This window comes from Oncorhynchus gorbuscha, linkage group LG01 (assembly GCF_021184085.1).
Source record: "Oncorhynchus gorbuscha isolate QuinsamMale2020 ecotype Even-year linkage group LG01, OgorEven_v1.0, whole genome shotgun sequence".
Taxonomy (NCBI): Eukaryota; Metazoa; Chordata; class Actinopteri; order Salmoniformes; family Salmonidae; genus Oncorhynchus; species Oncorhynchus gorbuscha.
The window spans coordinates 19,003,407-19,022,609 of NC_060173.1; the positions used below are offsets into that span (position 1 = coordinate 19,003,407).

At 43.4% G+C, this 19,203-nt stretch overlaps 1 protein-coding gene across 1 annotated transcript; it reads right to left on the reverse strand.

Annotated features, from left to right (window-relative positions):
• Positions 1-690: 690 nt before the first annotated feature.
• LOC124040188 (ovochymase-2-like) lies at positions 691-15,445 on the reverse strand. Its single transcript, XM_046357163.1, has 18 exons — positions 15,391-15,445; positions 15,229-15,324; positions 14,844-14,995; positions 14,451-14,646; positions 14,322-14,354; positions 14,010-14,100; positions 9,541-9,680; positions 8,616-8,756; positions 7,570-7,700; positions 6,887-6,980; positions 6,416-6,547; positions 6,140-6,196; positions 3,294-3,477; positions 2,999-3,053; positions 2,575-2,767; positions 2,081-2,223; positions 1,576-1,738; positions 691-1,339 (listed from the first exon to the last, which is right to left on the reverse strand). Exons 1-18 carry the CDS (start codon positions 15,443-15,445, stop codon positions 1,221-1,223), a joined length of 2,175 nt encoding a protein of 724 aa, XP_046213119.1. The 3' UTR covers positions 691-1,220.
• Between the last annotated feature and the right edge of the window lie 3,758 nt (positions 15,446-19,203).

The window sequence follows — 19,203 nt, forward strand, 5'->3', positions numbered from 1 at the left end:
CCACCCCTAGGTGACTTTGGATGTTTTCTTTCAGTCGACTTCAGCATCATAGCCTTGAAAACAACTTCTGTTGAGCTGTAACCAAAGATGATTTCGTTACAGTGGTGTCAAACATACGGAGCCAGGCCCTGGAGTCAGACCTTTGCACCATGGCTACCTAGAGGAAGGGGAGTTAATGGAGGGCTGACGGACCAATAGGAGAGAGGAACTCACTATGACGGAGCCATGACAAAGCACAGCTGAGTGAACCAGATGAGGAGGTGTGTGTGTGTGTGTGTGTGTGTGTGTGTGTGTGTGTGTGTGTGTGTGTGTGTGTGTGTGTGTGTGTGTGTGTGTGTGTGTGTGTGTGTGTGTGTGTGTGTGTGTGTGTGTGTGTGTGTGTGTGTGTGTGTGTGTGTGTGTGTGTGTGTGTGTGTGTGTGTGTGTGTGTGTGTGTGTGTGTGTGTGTGTGTGTGTGTGTGTGTGATCTAGTCATTCTAGTAAGGTGTGTACCATGCTGTGCTTCATCATGGCATTATCATTGTTTGATCAATAGAGGGCAATGTAATACAATGCATCAAACCTTATTGAAACCAATTTATCCCAATTTAAAGGCAAATTTGCCATTCAACCTAATAAGTAGTCTGAGGCTAAGGTCCGCAATTAAACATACTGTATGGGAATGATCGCTGGTGGAACAGGTAGCAACTGTATGTGTCAAGTATTTATTTAGAAATACGTGGGTAGCATAAATTCTTTGGGACGAGACATGTCTTCTTCCTCCTAAGGAAAACATAATTTGTGTAACTGTTTCTCTTAGCATAATTAATGTTCTCTGAGTTGAAAAACTGCTTGTGTGTACTGTGCGTGCGTGCGTGCGTGCGTGCGTGCGTGCGTGCGTGCGACAGACAGACAGACAGACAGACAGACAGACAGACAGACAGACAGACAGACAGACAGACAGACAGACAGACAGACAGACAGACAGACAGACAGACAGACAGACAGACAGACAGACAGACAGACAGACAGACAGACAGACAGACAGACAGACAGACAGACAGACCTTCCCAAAAATCCATGGAATTTGTGTTGATTGGATGTTCCCTTTTTCAAATCATGTCTCTGTTAGAACCGCTGTTTCTGCTTAATTTCTGAGCAGTATATGCAAGCAACAAAAAGCAGCTTGACTCCGTAAGAATACCACATGGTCCTCCAGCCTCAAGCTAGGTGGGTCAAGGCTAATAGGATTCTCCAGATGACTCCGCTCCATAGTTATTATCATCATAATCTATGCTGAAGGCCAGCTCCTCCTGCTGCTTCTGGTATGGCAGGGTTCTAGAGGAGTCAGCTGAATCTTCTGTGGACACAAATCCGGAGACACAGAGAAACACACTTAAGAAAATACATATCTTACTCTTGAGTAAACTGTAGGAATGTGAAATGAAATGAATGATTCACACTTTACTTGAGTTAACCCCACAGATATTGTTGTGTTTTTGACTGTTTCCCATCTCAGGAGGCATGAAGAATTGCTTTCAAGACAGGAGAGATTGTGAAGTAGCACCACAGATCCACATGATAAACCTCCCTCACCGTGGAGTTGTTCGTGGATCCAGTCTGTTATCATGGGGACTGAGGTGTAGACTCCTGGCCTCTGGAACTTCCCACAGCCTTCCTTTCGGCTGCTCACTCCCAGGACAAAGTAACCAGAGTCCTTTCTCTGACACACCAGTGCTCCCCCAGAATCCCCTGGACCCTGAAGGAAGACCGTTTAAAGTTAATGTCTCTGACAAATTAAACTCCTCGCAATGAGATTATACTTTACCCTCTACTGTATCATATACAGTTACATGGTTTGGGTGACTGTATTCTATCATCTTGGACTGGTACTGAGTACTTCAAAGTTTAAGAAAAGGCCCTCGTAACGTGCTCTCTGATATGGTTATAAACCACAGTTCCAAACATTGCCACCAGAGGGGGATGTATGATAACACAAATCCTTTGAGTCCACTGTTGTTATACTGTAATAGCCACCACCCATCCATCCCGGTGTGTTCCAGTGTTTACAGTGGTGCTATGAACCCTGTGTGTTCCTCACCGTGCACGTGTCCTGTCCACGATGCTGTGGCGGCCCAGCACACAGCATTCTAGCGGTCAGTCTACCAGTGTTATAACGCTCACAGTCCGCATGACTCACAAGTGGCACCTCTAGCGACTCAACAGTGCTGTTCCATGGTCCACCTAACAGTCAACATACACCACGGGCTCTGTGTTAGACTACACTCAGAAAACTACAAACACATACAGTTAACACACATGCTACGCCCACCCATACACACAAGTACGCACAATCACTGAAAGATTGACACACACAAAAACACACAATCACTGAAAGACTGACACACACACATTTTGAATGAGGTAATGTCATGTTTGTACATAGACATAATCCCTGTGCCCACATAAACAAACCTTTTACAATGACACTCATCGTGATACAGTGATCTTTTTGCTTTGTCATCATGGTGTCTTGTTGTGGGTCAAACATAGTCCGTTTGCCCTAAACACAGTATGGCATGATACTGTACATACCTGTCTGACTCTCCCACGATGAAAGCATGCAGACCTGGGAATGTGGGACTTCCGGTCCCGAGCAGGGCAGACAGATGGACAAGGCATGCTCAGTGATGAGCAGCGGGGAGTCCAGCTGTAGCAGGGCCACATCATAGTCCTGGGAGGAGGGGTCATACTGAGGGTGCAGCACAAGCCTCCTCACACCACGCCTCTATAGGACCCATATAGAAAATAACACAGAGACATAGAGGTAGGCGGGTAGGTAGGTAGGTAGGTAGGTAGGTAGGTGGGTGGGTAGGTGGGTGGGTGGGTGGGTGGGTGGGTGGGTGGGTGGGTGGGTGGGTGGGACGGACGGGCGGGCGGGCGGGCGGACGGACGGACGGACAGACAGACAGACAGAGAGTGAGAGATGGGTAGACTGCCTGAGGATGCTTCAACCTACCTGGTTCTTCGGGCCTCCCGTCTCCACCAACAGTGATCTTAATGATTGGTCCTCCCTTTATTAGTTAGAAAAGAAACAAATAACAAAATAGAGGCTGGTGTTTTTATGAACATCATCTATGGAAAAGTATAGCATAAGAGCTTTCAAATAGTTTTCAAACTGTTCAAATACACCATTTATTTTTCACTAAATGTATGTTTATTACTATAGGATATGAGTGTGTATGTGCACTGTTATTATTATTTTTATTAAAATGTTCATTGATGAAAAAGTATAGGATATATGTGACACTCACAGGCCTAGAAGGCAGTGTGCAGCAGTGAGGACCCAGGCAGGCTGGATGATGGCCCCATAGCAGATGTTGTTAGTGTCCTTGCTGAGCCGAACGTCCCAAGGCCAGGCGTGTCGCGACTCCCCCGCTCCTTCCAGAGACTCACTGGAGGTCGAGGCAGCACGGACATGAGGCATTCCACACAAGTCTGAGAGGTCGAACACGCACACACACACAGTTACACTCCACTTTGTATTTATTTGAACAGTAAAGTTAAAACTTTAATTTGACTCTCTACTCTAGCATTTTGGATTTGAGGCGACAGTACATAATTCCCCCTTTTATTTGAGGGTATTTTCATACATATCTGTTTTACTGTTTAGAAATGAAAGCACTTTATGTACTGTATCTACAGATGTCCCCCCACTTAAAGGTGTCACTTATAGTGTATTAGAAGTCAGAGTAGTCAAGTTTAGTATTTGGTCCCATATCCTAGCACACAATGACTACATCAAGCGTAGGACTATACCAAATTGTTGAATGCATTTGCAGTTTGTTTTGGATGTGTTTTGGATTATGTTGTGTCTAATAGAAATTAATGGTAAATAATGTATGAAGGAATCGTGAATAATCGTGAATAATGATGAGTGACAATGCTACAGAGGCACAATGATCATACCCCCAAAACATGCTCTCATCATTACCAATAACAGGGGAAGTTGGCCTCTAACTTTCTCACTCATCATTATTCACAGATCATTCAAGATTATCTGTCATCATTGTAGCATCCACATTAATGTAGACGTGTTCAGAAAGATATTATATTCTTATTAACAATAAAAGTTACTCCAAAATGACACAAACAATCTTTAAAAAATACATGATTTACCATTCATGTTGGAGTATCGAGTCAAATTAAACGTTTTAGCTTCACTTCACTGTATATACAGAGGGGAGTGTAGTTACAGGTACTTTGCAGACAATGCATGACCACCCATTGGTCTATTATCACTGCTGAGTTGAAAAGCAGTAAATGAACAGTTGAGACACGCCCACAGCCTGGACTAACCAGAAACTGGGAGAGGACCAACCTATAGCCTGGACTAACCAGAAACTGGGAGAGGACCAACCTACAGCCTGGACTAACCAGAAACTGGGAGAGGACCAACCTACAGCCTGGACTAACCAGAAACTGGGAGAGGACCAACCTACAGCCTGGACTAACCAGAAACTGGGAGAGGATCAACCTACAGCCTGGACTAACCAGAAACTGGGAGAGGACCAACCTACAGCCTGGACTAACCAGAAACTGGGAGAGGACCAACCTACAGCCTGGACTAACCAGAAACTGGGAGAGGACCAACCTACAGCCTGGACTAACCAGAAACTGGGAGAGGACCAACCTACAGCCTGGACTAACCAGAGACTGGGAGAGGACCAACCTACAGCCTGGACTAACCAGAAACTGGGAGAGGACCAACCTACAGCCTGGACTAACCAGAGATTGGGAGAGGACCAACCTACAGCCTGGACTAACCAGAAACTGGGAGAGGACCAACCTACAGCCTGGACTAACCAGAAACTGGGAGAAGACCAACCTACAGCCTGGACTAACCAGAAACTGGGAGAGGACCAACCTACAGCCTGGACTAACCAGAAACTGGGAGAGGACCAACCTACAGCCTGGACTAACCAGAAACTGGGAGAGGACCAACCTACAGCCTGGACTAACCAGAAACTGGGAGAGGACCAACCTACAGCCTGGACTAACCAGAAACTGGGAGAGGACTAACCTACAGCCTGGAGTAACCAGAAACTGGGAGAGGACCAACCTACAGCCTGGACTAACCAGAAACTGGGAGAGGACCAACCTACAGAATGGACTAACCAGAAACAGAGAATGAATCTAGTACTGAAAGCATAAGCTACAGCTAGCTAGCACTGCAGTGCATAAAATGTGCTGAGTAGTTGACACAAAGAAAGAGAAAGGCAATAGTTGTACAAGTTAATTTCTTTAAAAATTAAGGAGAAGCAGCAGAGAGAGAGAGTTGGCTATATTTAATTTTCTTCTTTTTCACTTTCACTTACTTAGCTAGCTTCTGCAGCTAGCTAATTTAGCCCACTCAAACAATCGGCTCAAACAGAGAGGAATGCTATTTATGTTAGCTAGCTGGCTGAGGCTATCCAACACTGGAACTCTTCCAAGTCAAGGCAATTTATATAATGAATTGCCACCGGTGCGCCGGTGTAACAGCTAAACAGCTTGCTTTACGCTGTAATGCATGATTGTAGCGGGTTCACTAGTGTATTAGTTCCATTAGCTATGTTGACTATGCCGTGTCTTACGCAAACGTCTAGCAACGCAAAGGTTGCAAGTTTGATTCTCATCATAGACAATTTTAGATAATTAGAAACTTTTCAACTACAGGACTTACTCATTTTTTATCTACTTTACAGCTACTTAGCAAGTTAGCTAACCGTAACCCTTTTAACTAACCCTTCCCTTAACCCTAACCTTAACTCTTCAACCTAACTCCTAAACTTAACCCTAACGCTAACTCCTAGCCTACCTAACGTTAGCCAGCTAGCTAGAATTAATAACACATAATACCTTTCGCAAAATCATATCATCTAGTACATTTTGCAACTTCGCAACATGTTGTACCTTCCCAATCTTAAACGGCACTGCCCGCCACTGCTTAAAGGTAATAAACGTTTAGTGTTAATTCTACTAAGCTGACATATGGAATTGTTTTAAGATGGTTATACCAAGGATCATTTAGCTATTTGATTTAGAATATAAGGGTCCCTTTAGGTATGAAAAAAAGGTGCAGAAGGAAAGCCTGGTCTAAGGACAACGCATAACCAACCTGGCAGTGAGTGTTGAAAGTGAACAGTGTCCTCCTCTGACTCCCCGTCCAGCAGGTCTGAGTAAAGAGTCAGATTGTCTGTGATCAGCTAGCATGACAGAACAGCCAAATTTATATAAAGTATTGAAGGATTTATCCTATCATGCAACAGTTATGAAATGTAAAATATTGTTAACGCATGATATGTTATAGAAAGTTTCATGATAACCTGATCTGTGGGCTTCTTATGGTGAGTAATATGAATGTGTGGTTTATGTGTGTCGGTGTCACACTCACCGATCTTACTGATGAATGACACGGTGGCGTGGAAGCCTCGGTAGGTGACTGTGCTATCAGAGGTGAACTGGAGGACCATCACGTTGTCATAGCTCAGGACGGGGGGAGGCACATTCCTACCACACAGCACCGCTTACACAAGGACACAAACATTACCCTACTTGAAGTGTGTGTGTGTGTGTGTGTGTGTGTGTGTGTGTGTGTGTGTGTGTGTGTGTGTGTGTGTGTGTGTGTGTGTGTGTGTGTGTGTGTGTGTGTGTGTGTGTGTGTGTGTGTGTGTGTGTGTGTGTGTGTGTGTGTGTGTGTGTGTGTGTGTGTGTGTGTGTGTGTGTGTGTGTGTGTGTGTGTGTGTGTGTGTGTGTGTGCAAAAGAGATATCTCTTTCAGCTTGAGTTGAGTTTTGAGTGCCATACAAGTCAAATCCATTTGGATAGGTTTGTTGGACTATTGATCTTAGGGCCTGATTCTGTACCTATCTCCTCTTTTGTATCCACATCTCCAAGAACAGTCAGCGAGTCATATTCGCAGTCATCCGATTGCTCCAGTTCAAAGTCATCAAAGTCAAGCTGCAAGACAAAAGACAATCAAATAAAAAATGAAAAAATGAAGGAAACAGCATCCTTCACTCATCTTAATTTCAACAAAAAATGTGGCAAGTGCATTTACAGTGTTGCAGTCAGTTATTATTGTTATTGTTTAATCAAGGTGAGTATCACATTCTTTCCAGTACATGTAAACTGATCCCATCCACACCAGAGACTGAACGAACTATCACTGTGTAGGCAGAGTGCCACCATGAATGTATTCATGATTCCACTGGGAGAGATCAGTCTCTGGGGTATCCCTTCAGTCACATCGGCCTTGCTACATGAGAGGACACAATTATATATATATATATTTTTTTTTAACCTTTATTTAATTAGGCAAGTCAGTTTAAGAACAAATTATTATTTTCAATGACGGCCTAGGAACAGTGGGTTAACTGCCTTGTTCAGGGGCAGATCTTTACCTTGTCAGCTCGGGGATTTGATCTTGCAACCTTTCGGTTACTAGTTCAATGCTCTAATCACTAAGCTACCTGCCACCCTAGGACAGGACAGTACACAAACTATTACAACCCTTACTGCATAAGAAGTACAGGTCAACATGTGTCACCTTGACAACGTGACCCTTGGGGGCGTAGATGACCCAGTGGCAGACAGAGTCGTTGCTGTAGGATTGTGGGTAGTTGAGACTGTGTACGGCCCTCTGATCCTGGACCAGAGCCACGGTGCCACATCCCGACGCTGCACAAACACAAAGGACACATTATCAGCCACAAGCCCTGCCCTCTCTGTGGCTCCATATTCACACTGTCACACACTTAACCCTTGACAATACATGTGCATCCGTGCAACACAAGCCCTGCCCTCTCTGTGGCTCCAATCTCACACTGTCACACACTTAACCATTGACAATACATGTGCATCAGTGCAATACAAACACTGTCCGCCAGGCATCTTGGCTCCTATCTCTGACCCACGTGGTAGTGTAGTTACAGTGCAGGAGTGTGTGTTTTCAGAACCTCTGCACCTCATTACCAGGTCATGGCACTGCCTTGTGCCTTCCTGGCTGCTATGTAACTATGGGAGAGTCAGCCCCATGAGCATGAATGTGTGTGTGTTTTTGTGTGCGTGATAGCGTGTGTGTGCATGAGTGTGTGTGTGGGTGTGCGTGCGAGTGAAAGTGCATATGCCTGTGTGTGTCTGACTAGCAGCAGTTGGAGGGTGTGAGGCTCACAGGGTGGAGGGCTGTACTGGGATTGAAAGAGAGAGTAGGGAGCCTCTATCATTTGTCAGGAACTTAGAGCAACTAGACACATCCTGTCAGCAGACAGGGTGATGAAACATCAGACCCAGCACACAGCTCTGCCCTGAAGGCCCCTGCCAAACAACGTATTCTATCATCAAGTCACAAATGCAATACACAGCTATTTGTAGTACAGACAGAGAACATGAGAATTATTTAACAAAAAACAAATGCTGTGAGGATCCATCCGTTAGTGTCAGACTATGTCTTTATAATCGCAATGCACACACAGTAATGATGACATACTACTCCCTAAACTGGTTTAACCTGAGTTCTGAGTTGTTCTATTCCTGAGCTGGGGGGGTTAGGCTTGGTGAGCCAAGGAAGCGTGGGTTGACGTAACGGTTACTCACCAGGCACAGAATTTCCCTCGACACCTCGGAATCTAACAACAAATCCGCTTCCTGTTCCACTGACATCAGACACAAATTGGAGAGAAGCACTGTGGGAGTCGATGAGCACTGGGGGCGGGGGGGCGCTGCCACAGAACCTCCCTAAGAGACAGCCAATGGGAGATCACAAAGTCAAACCACCCCATCAACTGGTGGGAAGGAGAAAACTAGGGAGACATACAGTACCAGTCAAAGGTTTGGACACACCTACTCAATCAAGGCTTTTCTTTATTTTTTGCTATTTTCTACATTGTAAAATAATAGTGAAGACATCAAAACTATGAAATAACACATATAGAATCATGAAATAACCAAAAAAGTATTAAACAAATGAAAATATTTTATATATTTTTTTCTATATATATTTTATATTTGAGATTCTTCAAAGTAGCCACCCTTTGCCTTGATGACACACCTCCAGGCTTTGTAAGGGCTATTTGACCAAGAAGGAGAGTGATGGAGTGCTGCATCAGACGACCTGGTGACCTGCACAATCACCCGACCTAAAACCAATTGAGATCGTTTGGGATAAGTTAGACCGAAGAGTGATGGAAAAGCAGCCAACAAGTGCTCAGCATATATGGGAGCTCCTTCAAGATTGCTGGGAAAGTATTCCAGGTGAAGCTGGTTGAGAGAATGCCAAGAGTGTGCAAAGCTGTAATCAAGGCAAAGGGTTGCTATTTTGAAGAATCTAAAATCTAAAATATATTTAGATTTGTTTTACACTTATTTGGTTACTACATGATTCCATATGTGTTATTTGATCTTTTTGATGTCTTCACTATTATTCTACAATGTAGAAAATAGTAAAAATAAAGAAAAACCCTTGAATGAGTAGGTGTGTCCAAACTTTTGACTGGTATTGTACAGCAACCTTATCTCTCACCAATAGGCCTCCCTGAGTCTGCACCCACAGATACCGTGAGTTGGTCACTGTGACAGAGGGTGTCATTCTCCATGTCGAATTCCAAGAATTCCAGCAGAATACTGCTCCCTATAGGAACGCTGATGGACCAGGAACATATCCTACGAGAGAGAGAGAAAGATGTTTACTGTAATGTAATTTAAGCTTTCAACCGATATAAAATATTTGTAGATACATAAATGTTTAAAATCCATAATTGTTATGATTATTTATTTGAATTGTGTGCTCTCCAGATTGACCAGAAGTTGTCCCACTAGCGGGACGCTTAGCCTTAATGGCCTGCATCAAAGTCAGATTAGGATATAAAGTTGAAGGACTAAATTTACATACACTTAGATTGGAGTCATTAAAACTCATTTTTCAACCACTCCACCAATGTCTTGTTAACAAACTATAGTTTTGGCAAGTCGGTTAGGACATCTACTTTGTGCATGACACAAGTCATTTTTCCAACTTTTTTTTACAGACAGATTATTTCACTTATAATTCACGGTATCACAATTCCAGTGGGTCAGAAGTTTACATACACTAAGTTGACTGTGCCTTTAAACAGCTTGGAAAATTCCAGAGAATTATGCAATGGCTTTAGAAGCTTCCGATAGTCTAATTGACATAATTTGAGTCAATTGGAGGTGTACCTGTGGAGGTGTACCTCAGTGCCTCTTTGCTTGACATCATGGGAAAATCAAAAGAAATCAGCCAAGACTCCAGAAAAAAAATTGTAGCCCTCCACAAATTTTGGTTCATCCTTGGGAGCAATTTGAAAAGGCCTGAAGGTATCACGTTCATCTGTACAAACAACAGTACGCAAGTATAAACACCATGGAAACACGCAGTCGTCATACAGCTCAGGAAGGAGACACGTTCTGTCTCCTAGAGATGAACGTACTTTGGTGCAAAAAGTGCAAATCAATTCCAGAACAACAGCAAAGGACCTTGTGAAGATGCTGGAGAAAACAGGTACAAAAGTATCTATATCCACAGTAAAACGAGTCCTATATCGAAATAACTTGAAAGGCCACTCAGCAAGGAAGAAGCCACTGCTCCAAAACCACCATAAAAAAGCCAGACTATGGTTTGCAACTGCACATGGGGACAAAGATCGTACTTTTTGGAGAAATGTCCTCTGGTCTGATGAAACAAAAATAGAACTGTTTGCCCATAATGACCATCGTTATGTTTGGAGGAAAAAAGGGGATGCTTGCAAGCCGAAGAACACCATCCCAACCGTGAAGCACAAGGGTGGAAGTATCATGTTGTGGGGGTACTTTTCTGCAGGAGGGACTGGTGCACTTCACAAAATACATGGCATCATAAAGCAGGAAAATTAAGTGGATATATTGAAGTCAGGAAGTTAAAGCTTGGTTGCAAATCGGTCTTCCAAATGGACATTAACCCCAAGCATACTTCTAAAGTTGTAGCAAAATGGCTTAAGGACAACAAAGTCAAGGTATTGGAGTGGCCATCACAAAGCCCTGACCTCAATCCCATAGAAGATTTGTGGGCAGAACTGAAAAAGTGTGTGCGAGCAAGAAGACCTACAAACCTGACTCAGTTACACCAGCTCTGTCAGGAGGAATGGGCCGAGATTCACCCAACTTATTGTGGGAAGCTTGTGGAATACTACCCAAAATGTTTGACCCAAGTTAAACAATGCAAAGGCAATGCTACCAAATACTAATTGAGTGTATGTAAACTTCTGACCCACTGGGAATGTGATGAAAGAAATAAAAGCTGAAAATCGTTCTCTTTACTATTATTCTGGCATTTCACATTCTTAAAATAAAATGGTGATCCTAACTGACCTAAAACAGGGAATTTTTACTCAGATTACATTTCAGGAATTGTGAAAAACTGAGTTTAAATATATTTGGCTAAGGGTTATGTAAACTTCCGAATTCAACTGTAAGCCAAGGACTAGATAAAGTGTATTTTTACTCCTACTTTTTGCTACTACTTTCACCACTTTTAGTCTTGAAAGCTTTGGATGTTTACTACACTGTGGATCCTTAAAGATCTGTGAGGGGCTAAGGCTTAAGAGGGTGTGAACGATGCTGAATGGGTGTAGACAAAGAAGGGCTCTTCAGTAAATGTACCAAAACACGGGCCATTTTCTTAAAAGTGGGGTTATAAGTTTATCAACTTTCAAAGCAGAATTACTTCCCCATTGTTCCACAACTGCAGTGTATGATATAACATGTTATAGCTCTGAGTCAACTCTTTCATCTAATGTAAAAAACGTCATTTCGAAAATTGGTCTACTCACAAAATTGTCTGTGGCGTCCGAACGGTTTGGCCTACAAACTATTTTTAGCCCCCTATGGAAGGATGACACTAATGAACACAATGGTTTTGTTCGTTTTTCTCTACGTCCCCCTGAAGTTGGTTTATCCAATCTGTCAACTTCTGTCTGTAGCATCAGAACAGTTTGGGCTACATGTGACCCCTCTGATGTACAACAAGCACATGTCAGTTATTTTGCTAAGATGCCCCCAGGCCTCAGAAGACTCATCTGAAGGTCCCCTGGTACCAGTCTAGAAAATTAATGGAAGTATATATGTAGATAGTTTAGTTCCCCAAAATAAGGGGTTAAATACATATAAAAAAACAAAAACAATAAATGTTTCCTGAGCTTTCTTATATCTCTCAGATATAGGGTAGACACTTCGGAACAAACTTCCTTTAGATCCATTTTTGTTGTTCCATGTAGTGAATCTGTTATTTAATGCGTTCATATGGGCTAATGGCAGTAACATGCTGACCACACCACTCGCGTCGTGTGCGCGAGCGTTGCATAATAAATGTACAAATACATGTTATTCAATCATTGCACCCACACTGCTCGCGCGCACCAACGAGCGTCTGCATTGCCAAGCGCTAAAATAGAAGTCAGTTCTATTTGTGATGCTGAACACCGTGCAAGTTCTGCCTCTCCCATCTCCTCATTGGTTTATAGAAACATATACCCATGTGCCATCTCCTCATTGGTGATTGAAAGATGAACTGAGGTCAATCGGTCAGTTATGGTAATACACCTTATTATGAAAGTTAGATGCCAATTGCCATATAAAGTCCAAAGAAGAAAAGGCCTGGAAGGAGGAGAGATGACTAGAAATGATTCGGTTGACTGTTTTATGTGTGGATTAATTGTTGGAGTAGAGGACCTTGTGTATTTCAGGTAAAATAACAACTCAACGTTTATATCCCAGGACAAATTAGCTAGCAACAGCAAGCTCGCTAAATAGGACAAATTAGCTAGCAACTGCAAGCTAGCTAGCTAAATTACCATAAATGTTTAATGCTTTTCGACCTGTCCCCAAATTAATATAATTGGTACAGAGATTGTTTTGATATTTCAACCTGCGTATCGTGATCGTGTTTGGTGTGGGGGGACAAAATCAATTTGCGCACGATGGCGGACGCACCTCTGTTTTGGGCATGGAGTAAGGCCAAATACCTTTTCATCAAATAATTTTGTATTAAATGTGTTGATACTTCAAGGGAATGCCTTGGTTTAGACAGGGCTTAGACTCTTATGGATTAAAGTTCTCTGAACAATTGGAGAACATGACTTTAAATAGAACCACGAGGAAACCTGAAGAAATTTGGTTGTTGGAGTACTGAAATTCCCGCAGAAGAACATTGTTTCTTAAAGTTCTCAGAACTATTTGAGAACATTCCCAATGTCAAACCATTCTGAGAACTTTCCTAGAACATTACAAAAAAACAACATTAAATGTAACCATGTTTGAACTTTTAGGAAGCATTCTGTTAATGTAATTAAAGGGATAATTCGGGATAATGGCAATGATGCCCTTTATCTACTTCCCCAAAGTCAGATGAATTTTAAGTCTCTGTGTCCAGTATGAAGGAAGTTAGAGGTAGATTTGCGAGCCAATGCTAACTAGCATTGCTAGCAGATAACCATACACTTCCAGTCATTGCGCTAACACTAGTTAGAAATTGCATTACACTAGTGGTAGTTAGCAACTTCCTTCAATCTGCACGCAGAGACATAAAAAGGGTATCCACAAGTTCCTGACTCTAAGGAAGTAGATTAAGGGCCTCGTTGCCAAATCCTGAAGTATCCCTTTAAATAGCAGGACAATTATGTTTTTTGTCAAGTTCCTACAAATGTGCTGAGAATGTTCCAAAGCCAAGAAACTATGCTTCAACATTTCCAAAAGTTGTGGGAAGGTTATCTGCAAAATAACCATAGGAAACCCCCTCTCACCAAGCTCTAAGAAACATATGGTTGTTAGAATGTTCTGTGCCAGCCGGGGAGTGGTGAGGGAAAATTGGTCGGAAAATAAATAGTCCTAAAAGCATACTTAATTCAAGGGCATTCAATGAGCGCATTCAGTTCAGCACAGCTCTCCCTCACTCCCCGTCTGCAACGGGCCTGTGCACTGTCACTGGATTACACCCACTCATTGTTGTTGTAGAGATGGCCTGAGAGGCTTGGGTTTCTGATGAGACCCTCACTACCGCTCACAAGCCCATCCCTCACACTGCACAGTCCTGCAGCACAGTACACACACACACACACACCATCAAATACACTGTCCAAAGAGTGTGATAACATCATACAGTAAAAGGTTAATTGTACAAATTGCATAAATGAGCTATTGTGTAAAAATGTAAGTAGCTATTTAGATGACAAAGAGGACATGGTCGCAGTTCCAAACATGCAAGTAAATGCATTGTGGAATTGATATACACGAAGAAGAAATACAACTTACTTGAGTTGGGCCTTTGGTTTGGGTTAGCATCTGCTGTTGAAGCAAACACAACAACACAATCATTTGTTAGACCATCTGTTATACAATATGTTATACATATCCAAACTTGATTAAAAAGTGTTAGATAACCTTCTCTGAGTTTCATCTTGATCCAGGGCAGGAGCATCTTGACGTCAGTGAATACCCCCGGGGATCCTCTCTTGGCCGACGACTTGGCCTTGTTGTTGATCCAGCTACGGCCACAACCTTTCCCCCAGGAGGTGACCCCTACCACGACCCAGTGGCCGTCCTCCCTGGGGCAGATCAGAGGACCCCCAGAGTCCCCCTGGAGATGGGAGAACACAACATTATCTGATACGGGACCTCTCAAAGGAATGATGAGAAGTCTATGGACAGATATAACCCCATTTGTTCAGCGATCCTCCACCAGAAACTGGACAGAGATCACTGAATCACAATAACACTGTGTTATAGATTTTAAGATCAGTCAGACAGCACTGTGATGTAGTCTATCTACTGTACCTGGCAGGCGTCCTTTCCTCCTCTCTCTGGTCCAGCACACAGCACAGTGAGGGCCTGCTGTGTGGGTCTCAGGGTCTGGAGAACATACTTGCACTTAGCTGGCTCCACCAACTCCAGCTGCACCTCTCTTAGAATGGCAGGTAGAAGACCGCCTGAATGTGAATACAGTGGGTTTCCATTAGCCTGATCCCAGATCTGTTTGTGCTGTCTTGCTAATTCCTTATGGTCAAACCATGGTCATAAGACAGCACAAACAGATATGGGATCAGGCTAGGTCTCCATCATCAAAACATCAAACATATACAGGTGAAGAGTAAAGTATCCATGTTGATGTGTTAGTTTGAAGTTAATGTCAACCTGAAGGTAAAGTTAATCTGGGCCTTACGTTCTTTGGTCCGTCCCCATCCACTCACAAGGCAGCTGGTCCTGGGTGGGAAGTTCTCACTGGGCAGAGGCAGGCATATGGGTTGAACACAGGGACCTGCAGAGGATTTTAGCACAGATATTTTAGAAAATATTTCCTACAATGACAAGAATAATGTCTGGCCAAACTCCGTCAATGACGTAGACATCATAATGTCCATAAAGGGTGGGTTATACATTGGGGCAAAAAAGTATTTAGTCAGCCACCAATTGTGCAAGTTCTCCCAATTAAAAAGATGAGAGGCCTGTCATTTTCATCATAGGTACACTTAAACTATGAAAAAAAATCCAGAAAATCACATTGTAGGATTTTTAATGAATTTATTTGCAAATTATGGTGGAAAATAAGTATTTGGTCACCTCCAAACAAGCAAGATTTCTGGCTCTCACAGACCTGTAACTTCTTCTTTAAGAGGCTCCACTGTCCTCCACTCGTTACCTGTATTAATGGCACCTGTTTGAACTTGTTATCAGTATAAAAGACACCTGTCCACAACCTCAAACAGTCATACTCCAAACTCCACTATGGCCAAGACCAAAGAGCTGTCAAAGGACACCAGAAACAAAAGACCTGCACCAGGCTGGGAAGACTGAATCTGCAATAGGTAAGCAGCTTGGTTTGAAGAAATCAACTGTGAGAGCAATTATTAGGAAATGGAAGACATACAAGACCACTGATAATCTCCCTCGATCTGGGGCTCCACGCAAGATCTCACCCCGTGGGGTCAAAATGATCACAAGAACGGTCAGCAAAAATCACAGAACCACACGGGGGGACCTAGTGAATGACCTGCAGAGAGCTGGAATCAAAGTAACAAAGCCTACCATCAGTAACACACTATGCCGCCAGGGACTCAAATCCTGCAGTGCCAGACGTGTCCCCCTGCTTAAGCCAGTACATGTCCAGGTCCGTCTGAAGTTTGCTGGAGAGCATTTGGATGATCCAGAAGAAGATTGGGAGAATGTCAAATGGTCAGATGAAACCAAAATATAACTTTTTGGTAACAACTCAACTCGTCGTGTTTGGAGGACAAAGAATGCTGAGTTGCATCCAAAGAATACCATACCTACTGTAAAGCATGGGGGTGGAAACATCATGCTTTGGGGCTGTTTTTCTGCAAAGGGACCAGGACGACTGATCCATGTAAAGGAAAGAATGAATGGGGCCATGTATCGTGAGATTTTGAGTGAAAACCTCCTTCCATCAGCAAGGGCATTGAAGATGAAACGTGGCTGGGTCTTTAAGCATGACAATGATCCCAAACACACCGCCCGGGCAACGAAGGAGTGGCTTCGTAAGAAGCATTTCAAGGTCCTGGAGTGGCCTAGCCAGTCTCCAGATCTCAACGCCATAGAAAATCTTTGGAGGGAGTTGAAAGTCCGTATTGCCCAGCAACAGCCCCAAAACATCATTGCTCTAGAGGAGATCTGCAAGGAGGAATGGGCTAAAATACCAGCAACAGTGTGTGAAAACCTTGTGAAGACTTACAGAAAATGTTTGACCTCTGTCATTGCCAACAAAGGGTATATAACAAAGTATTGAGTTAACTTTTGTTATTGACCAAATACTTATTTTCCACCATAATTTGAAAATAAATTCATTAAAAATCCTACAATGTGATTTTCTGGATTTTTTTTTCTCATTTTGTCTGTCATAGTTGAAGTGTACCTATGATGAAAATTACAGGCCTCTCTTATCTTTTTAAGTGGGAGAACTTGCACAATTGGTGGCTGAATAAATACTTTTTTGCCCCACTGTATCAACCGCCCGTCACTATAACGGAGAGAAAACCTGCCTAATCGGATATGTCCATTGATTTCCAGCAGAGCTATGTCATAGCTCATAGGAGAGGCGTGCTGGTACTTTTCGTGAATTTTGATGGTGTTCACAGTGAAGGTCTGTTCTTCTTCATCAGGAACCCTTTGGTCGTACTCCCCAATCACAACACTAACGTTCCTCAGAAAGTTTCTATGGAAGAAAAAAGGAGGAGACATGCATGCTGTTTTGCACCAAATGGAAGAAGTCGGACTGAAACGGGGAGAGACTACCTGGACTTGAGATGGGATGGAACTTACGTAGAGACGACAGAGAAGCAGTGGGCAGCAGTCAGGATCCAGCGCTCCGTCAGGACAGCCCCTCCACAGAAATGAAAACCCCTGGACCTCAGTGAAACCTTCAAATCATCCCAAATTCCATGTCATTGTGATGTCTTTATGCCTGTATTTGCGTGGCCTGTGTGGTCCAGCGGTTAAAGAATCTGGCCCTCTGACTCACCCTCCCCTATCTTTTATATTGAGCTATCTCTTCGATAAAGCTAGAAAAACGCCTGTATTTGTGTTATCCTCATTGCCATATTTCTCAAAAGGGGGTGTCACATGTACAGTAAAAGGAAGTCACTTGCCAACCAGGGGTGGGATCCATATCTTGCCTCCAACCCTCCAACGATTCTCAAAGAGCGGTCAAGGAGGTTCCTGATCTGTGGAAGACCGCACTTTGGACCTGTAGGTGGAAAAAAAGCTCAGGCTTGTTCAACAAAATACACTACATGACCAAAAGTATGTGACCACCTGCTCGTCGAACATCTCATTCCAAAATCATGGGCATTAATATGGAGCTGGTTCACCCTTTGCTGCTATAACAGCCTCCACTCATCTAGGAAGGATTTCCACAAGATGTTGGAACATTGCTGCGGTGACTTGCTTCCATTCACCCAAAAGACCATTAGTGAAGTTAGGCACTGATGTTGGGTGAGTAGGCCTGGCTCGCAGTCGGCATTCCAATTCATCCCAAAGGTGTTCAATGGGGTTGAGGTCAGGGCTCTGTGCAGGCCAGTCAAGTTCTTCTACACCGATCTCGGCAAAGCATTTCTGTATGGACCTTGCTTTGTGCACGGGGGCATTGTCATGCTGAAACGGGAAAGGGCCTTCCCGAAAACTTTTGCCACAAATTTGGAAACACAGAATCATCTAGAATGTCATTGTATGCTTGTAGGGTTAAGATTTCCATTCACTGGAACTAAGGGGCCTAGCCCGAACCATGAACAACATCCCCAGACCATTATTCCTTCTCCACCAAACTTTACAGGTGGCACTATGAATTGGGGCAGGTAGCGTTCTCCTGGCATCCGCAAAACCCAGATCTGACAGATGGTGAAGATTGACAGATGGTGAAGCATGATTCATCACTCCAGAGAACACGTTTCCACCGCTCCAATGGCGGCGAGCTTTCCACCCCTCCAGTTGACGCTTGGCATTGCAAATGGTGATCTTAGGCTTCTGTGCGGCTGACCAGCAATGGAAACCCATTTCATGAAGCTCCCGATGAACAGTTATTGTGCTGATGTTGCTTTCAGAGGCAGTTTGGAACTCAGTAGTAAGTGACGATGTTTACATGCTACGTGCTTCAGCACTCGCTGGTCCCGTTCTGTGAACTTGTGTGGCCTACCACTTCGCGGCTGAGCCGTTGTTATTCCTAGACGTTTCCACTTCACAGTAACAGCACTTACAGTTGACCGGGTCAGCTCTAGCAGGGCATAAATTTGTTGGCATCCTATGACGGTGCCATGTTAATAGTCACTGAGCTCTTCATTAAGGCCATTCTACTGCCAATGTTTGTCTATGGAGATTGAATGGCTATGTGCTGAATTTTATACACCTGTCAACAACGGGTGTGTCTGAAATAGCCCAATCCACTAATTTGAAGGGGTCTCTACATACATTTCTATATATAGTGTACAATTGGTCATTCAAATTTACACAATTCAATCAATGTATCTTTCAATCTGTGTACCATGCTAACCTATTACTGGTATACATTTGATAACTTACCAGAGAGATCATCTGAAATTCCAGTGTTGATACAGTAACACAGACAGAGTAGAACCCCAGTGGTCTTCACTCGTGAACCTCCCATTCTGACTCCTGACTGGAGTCTTGC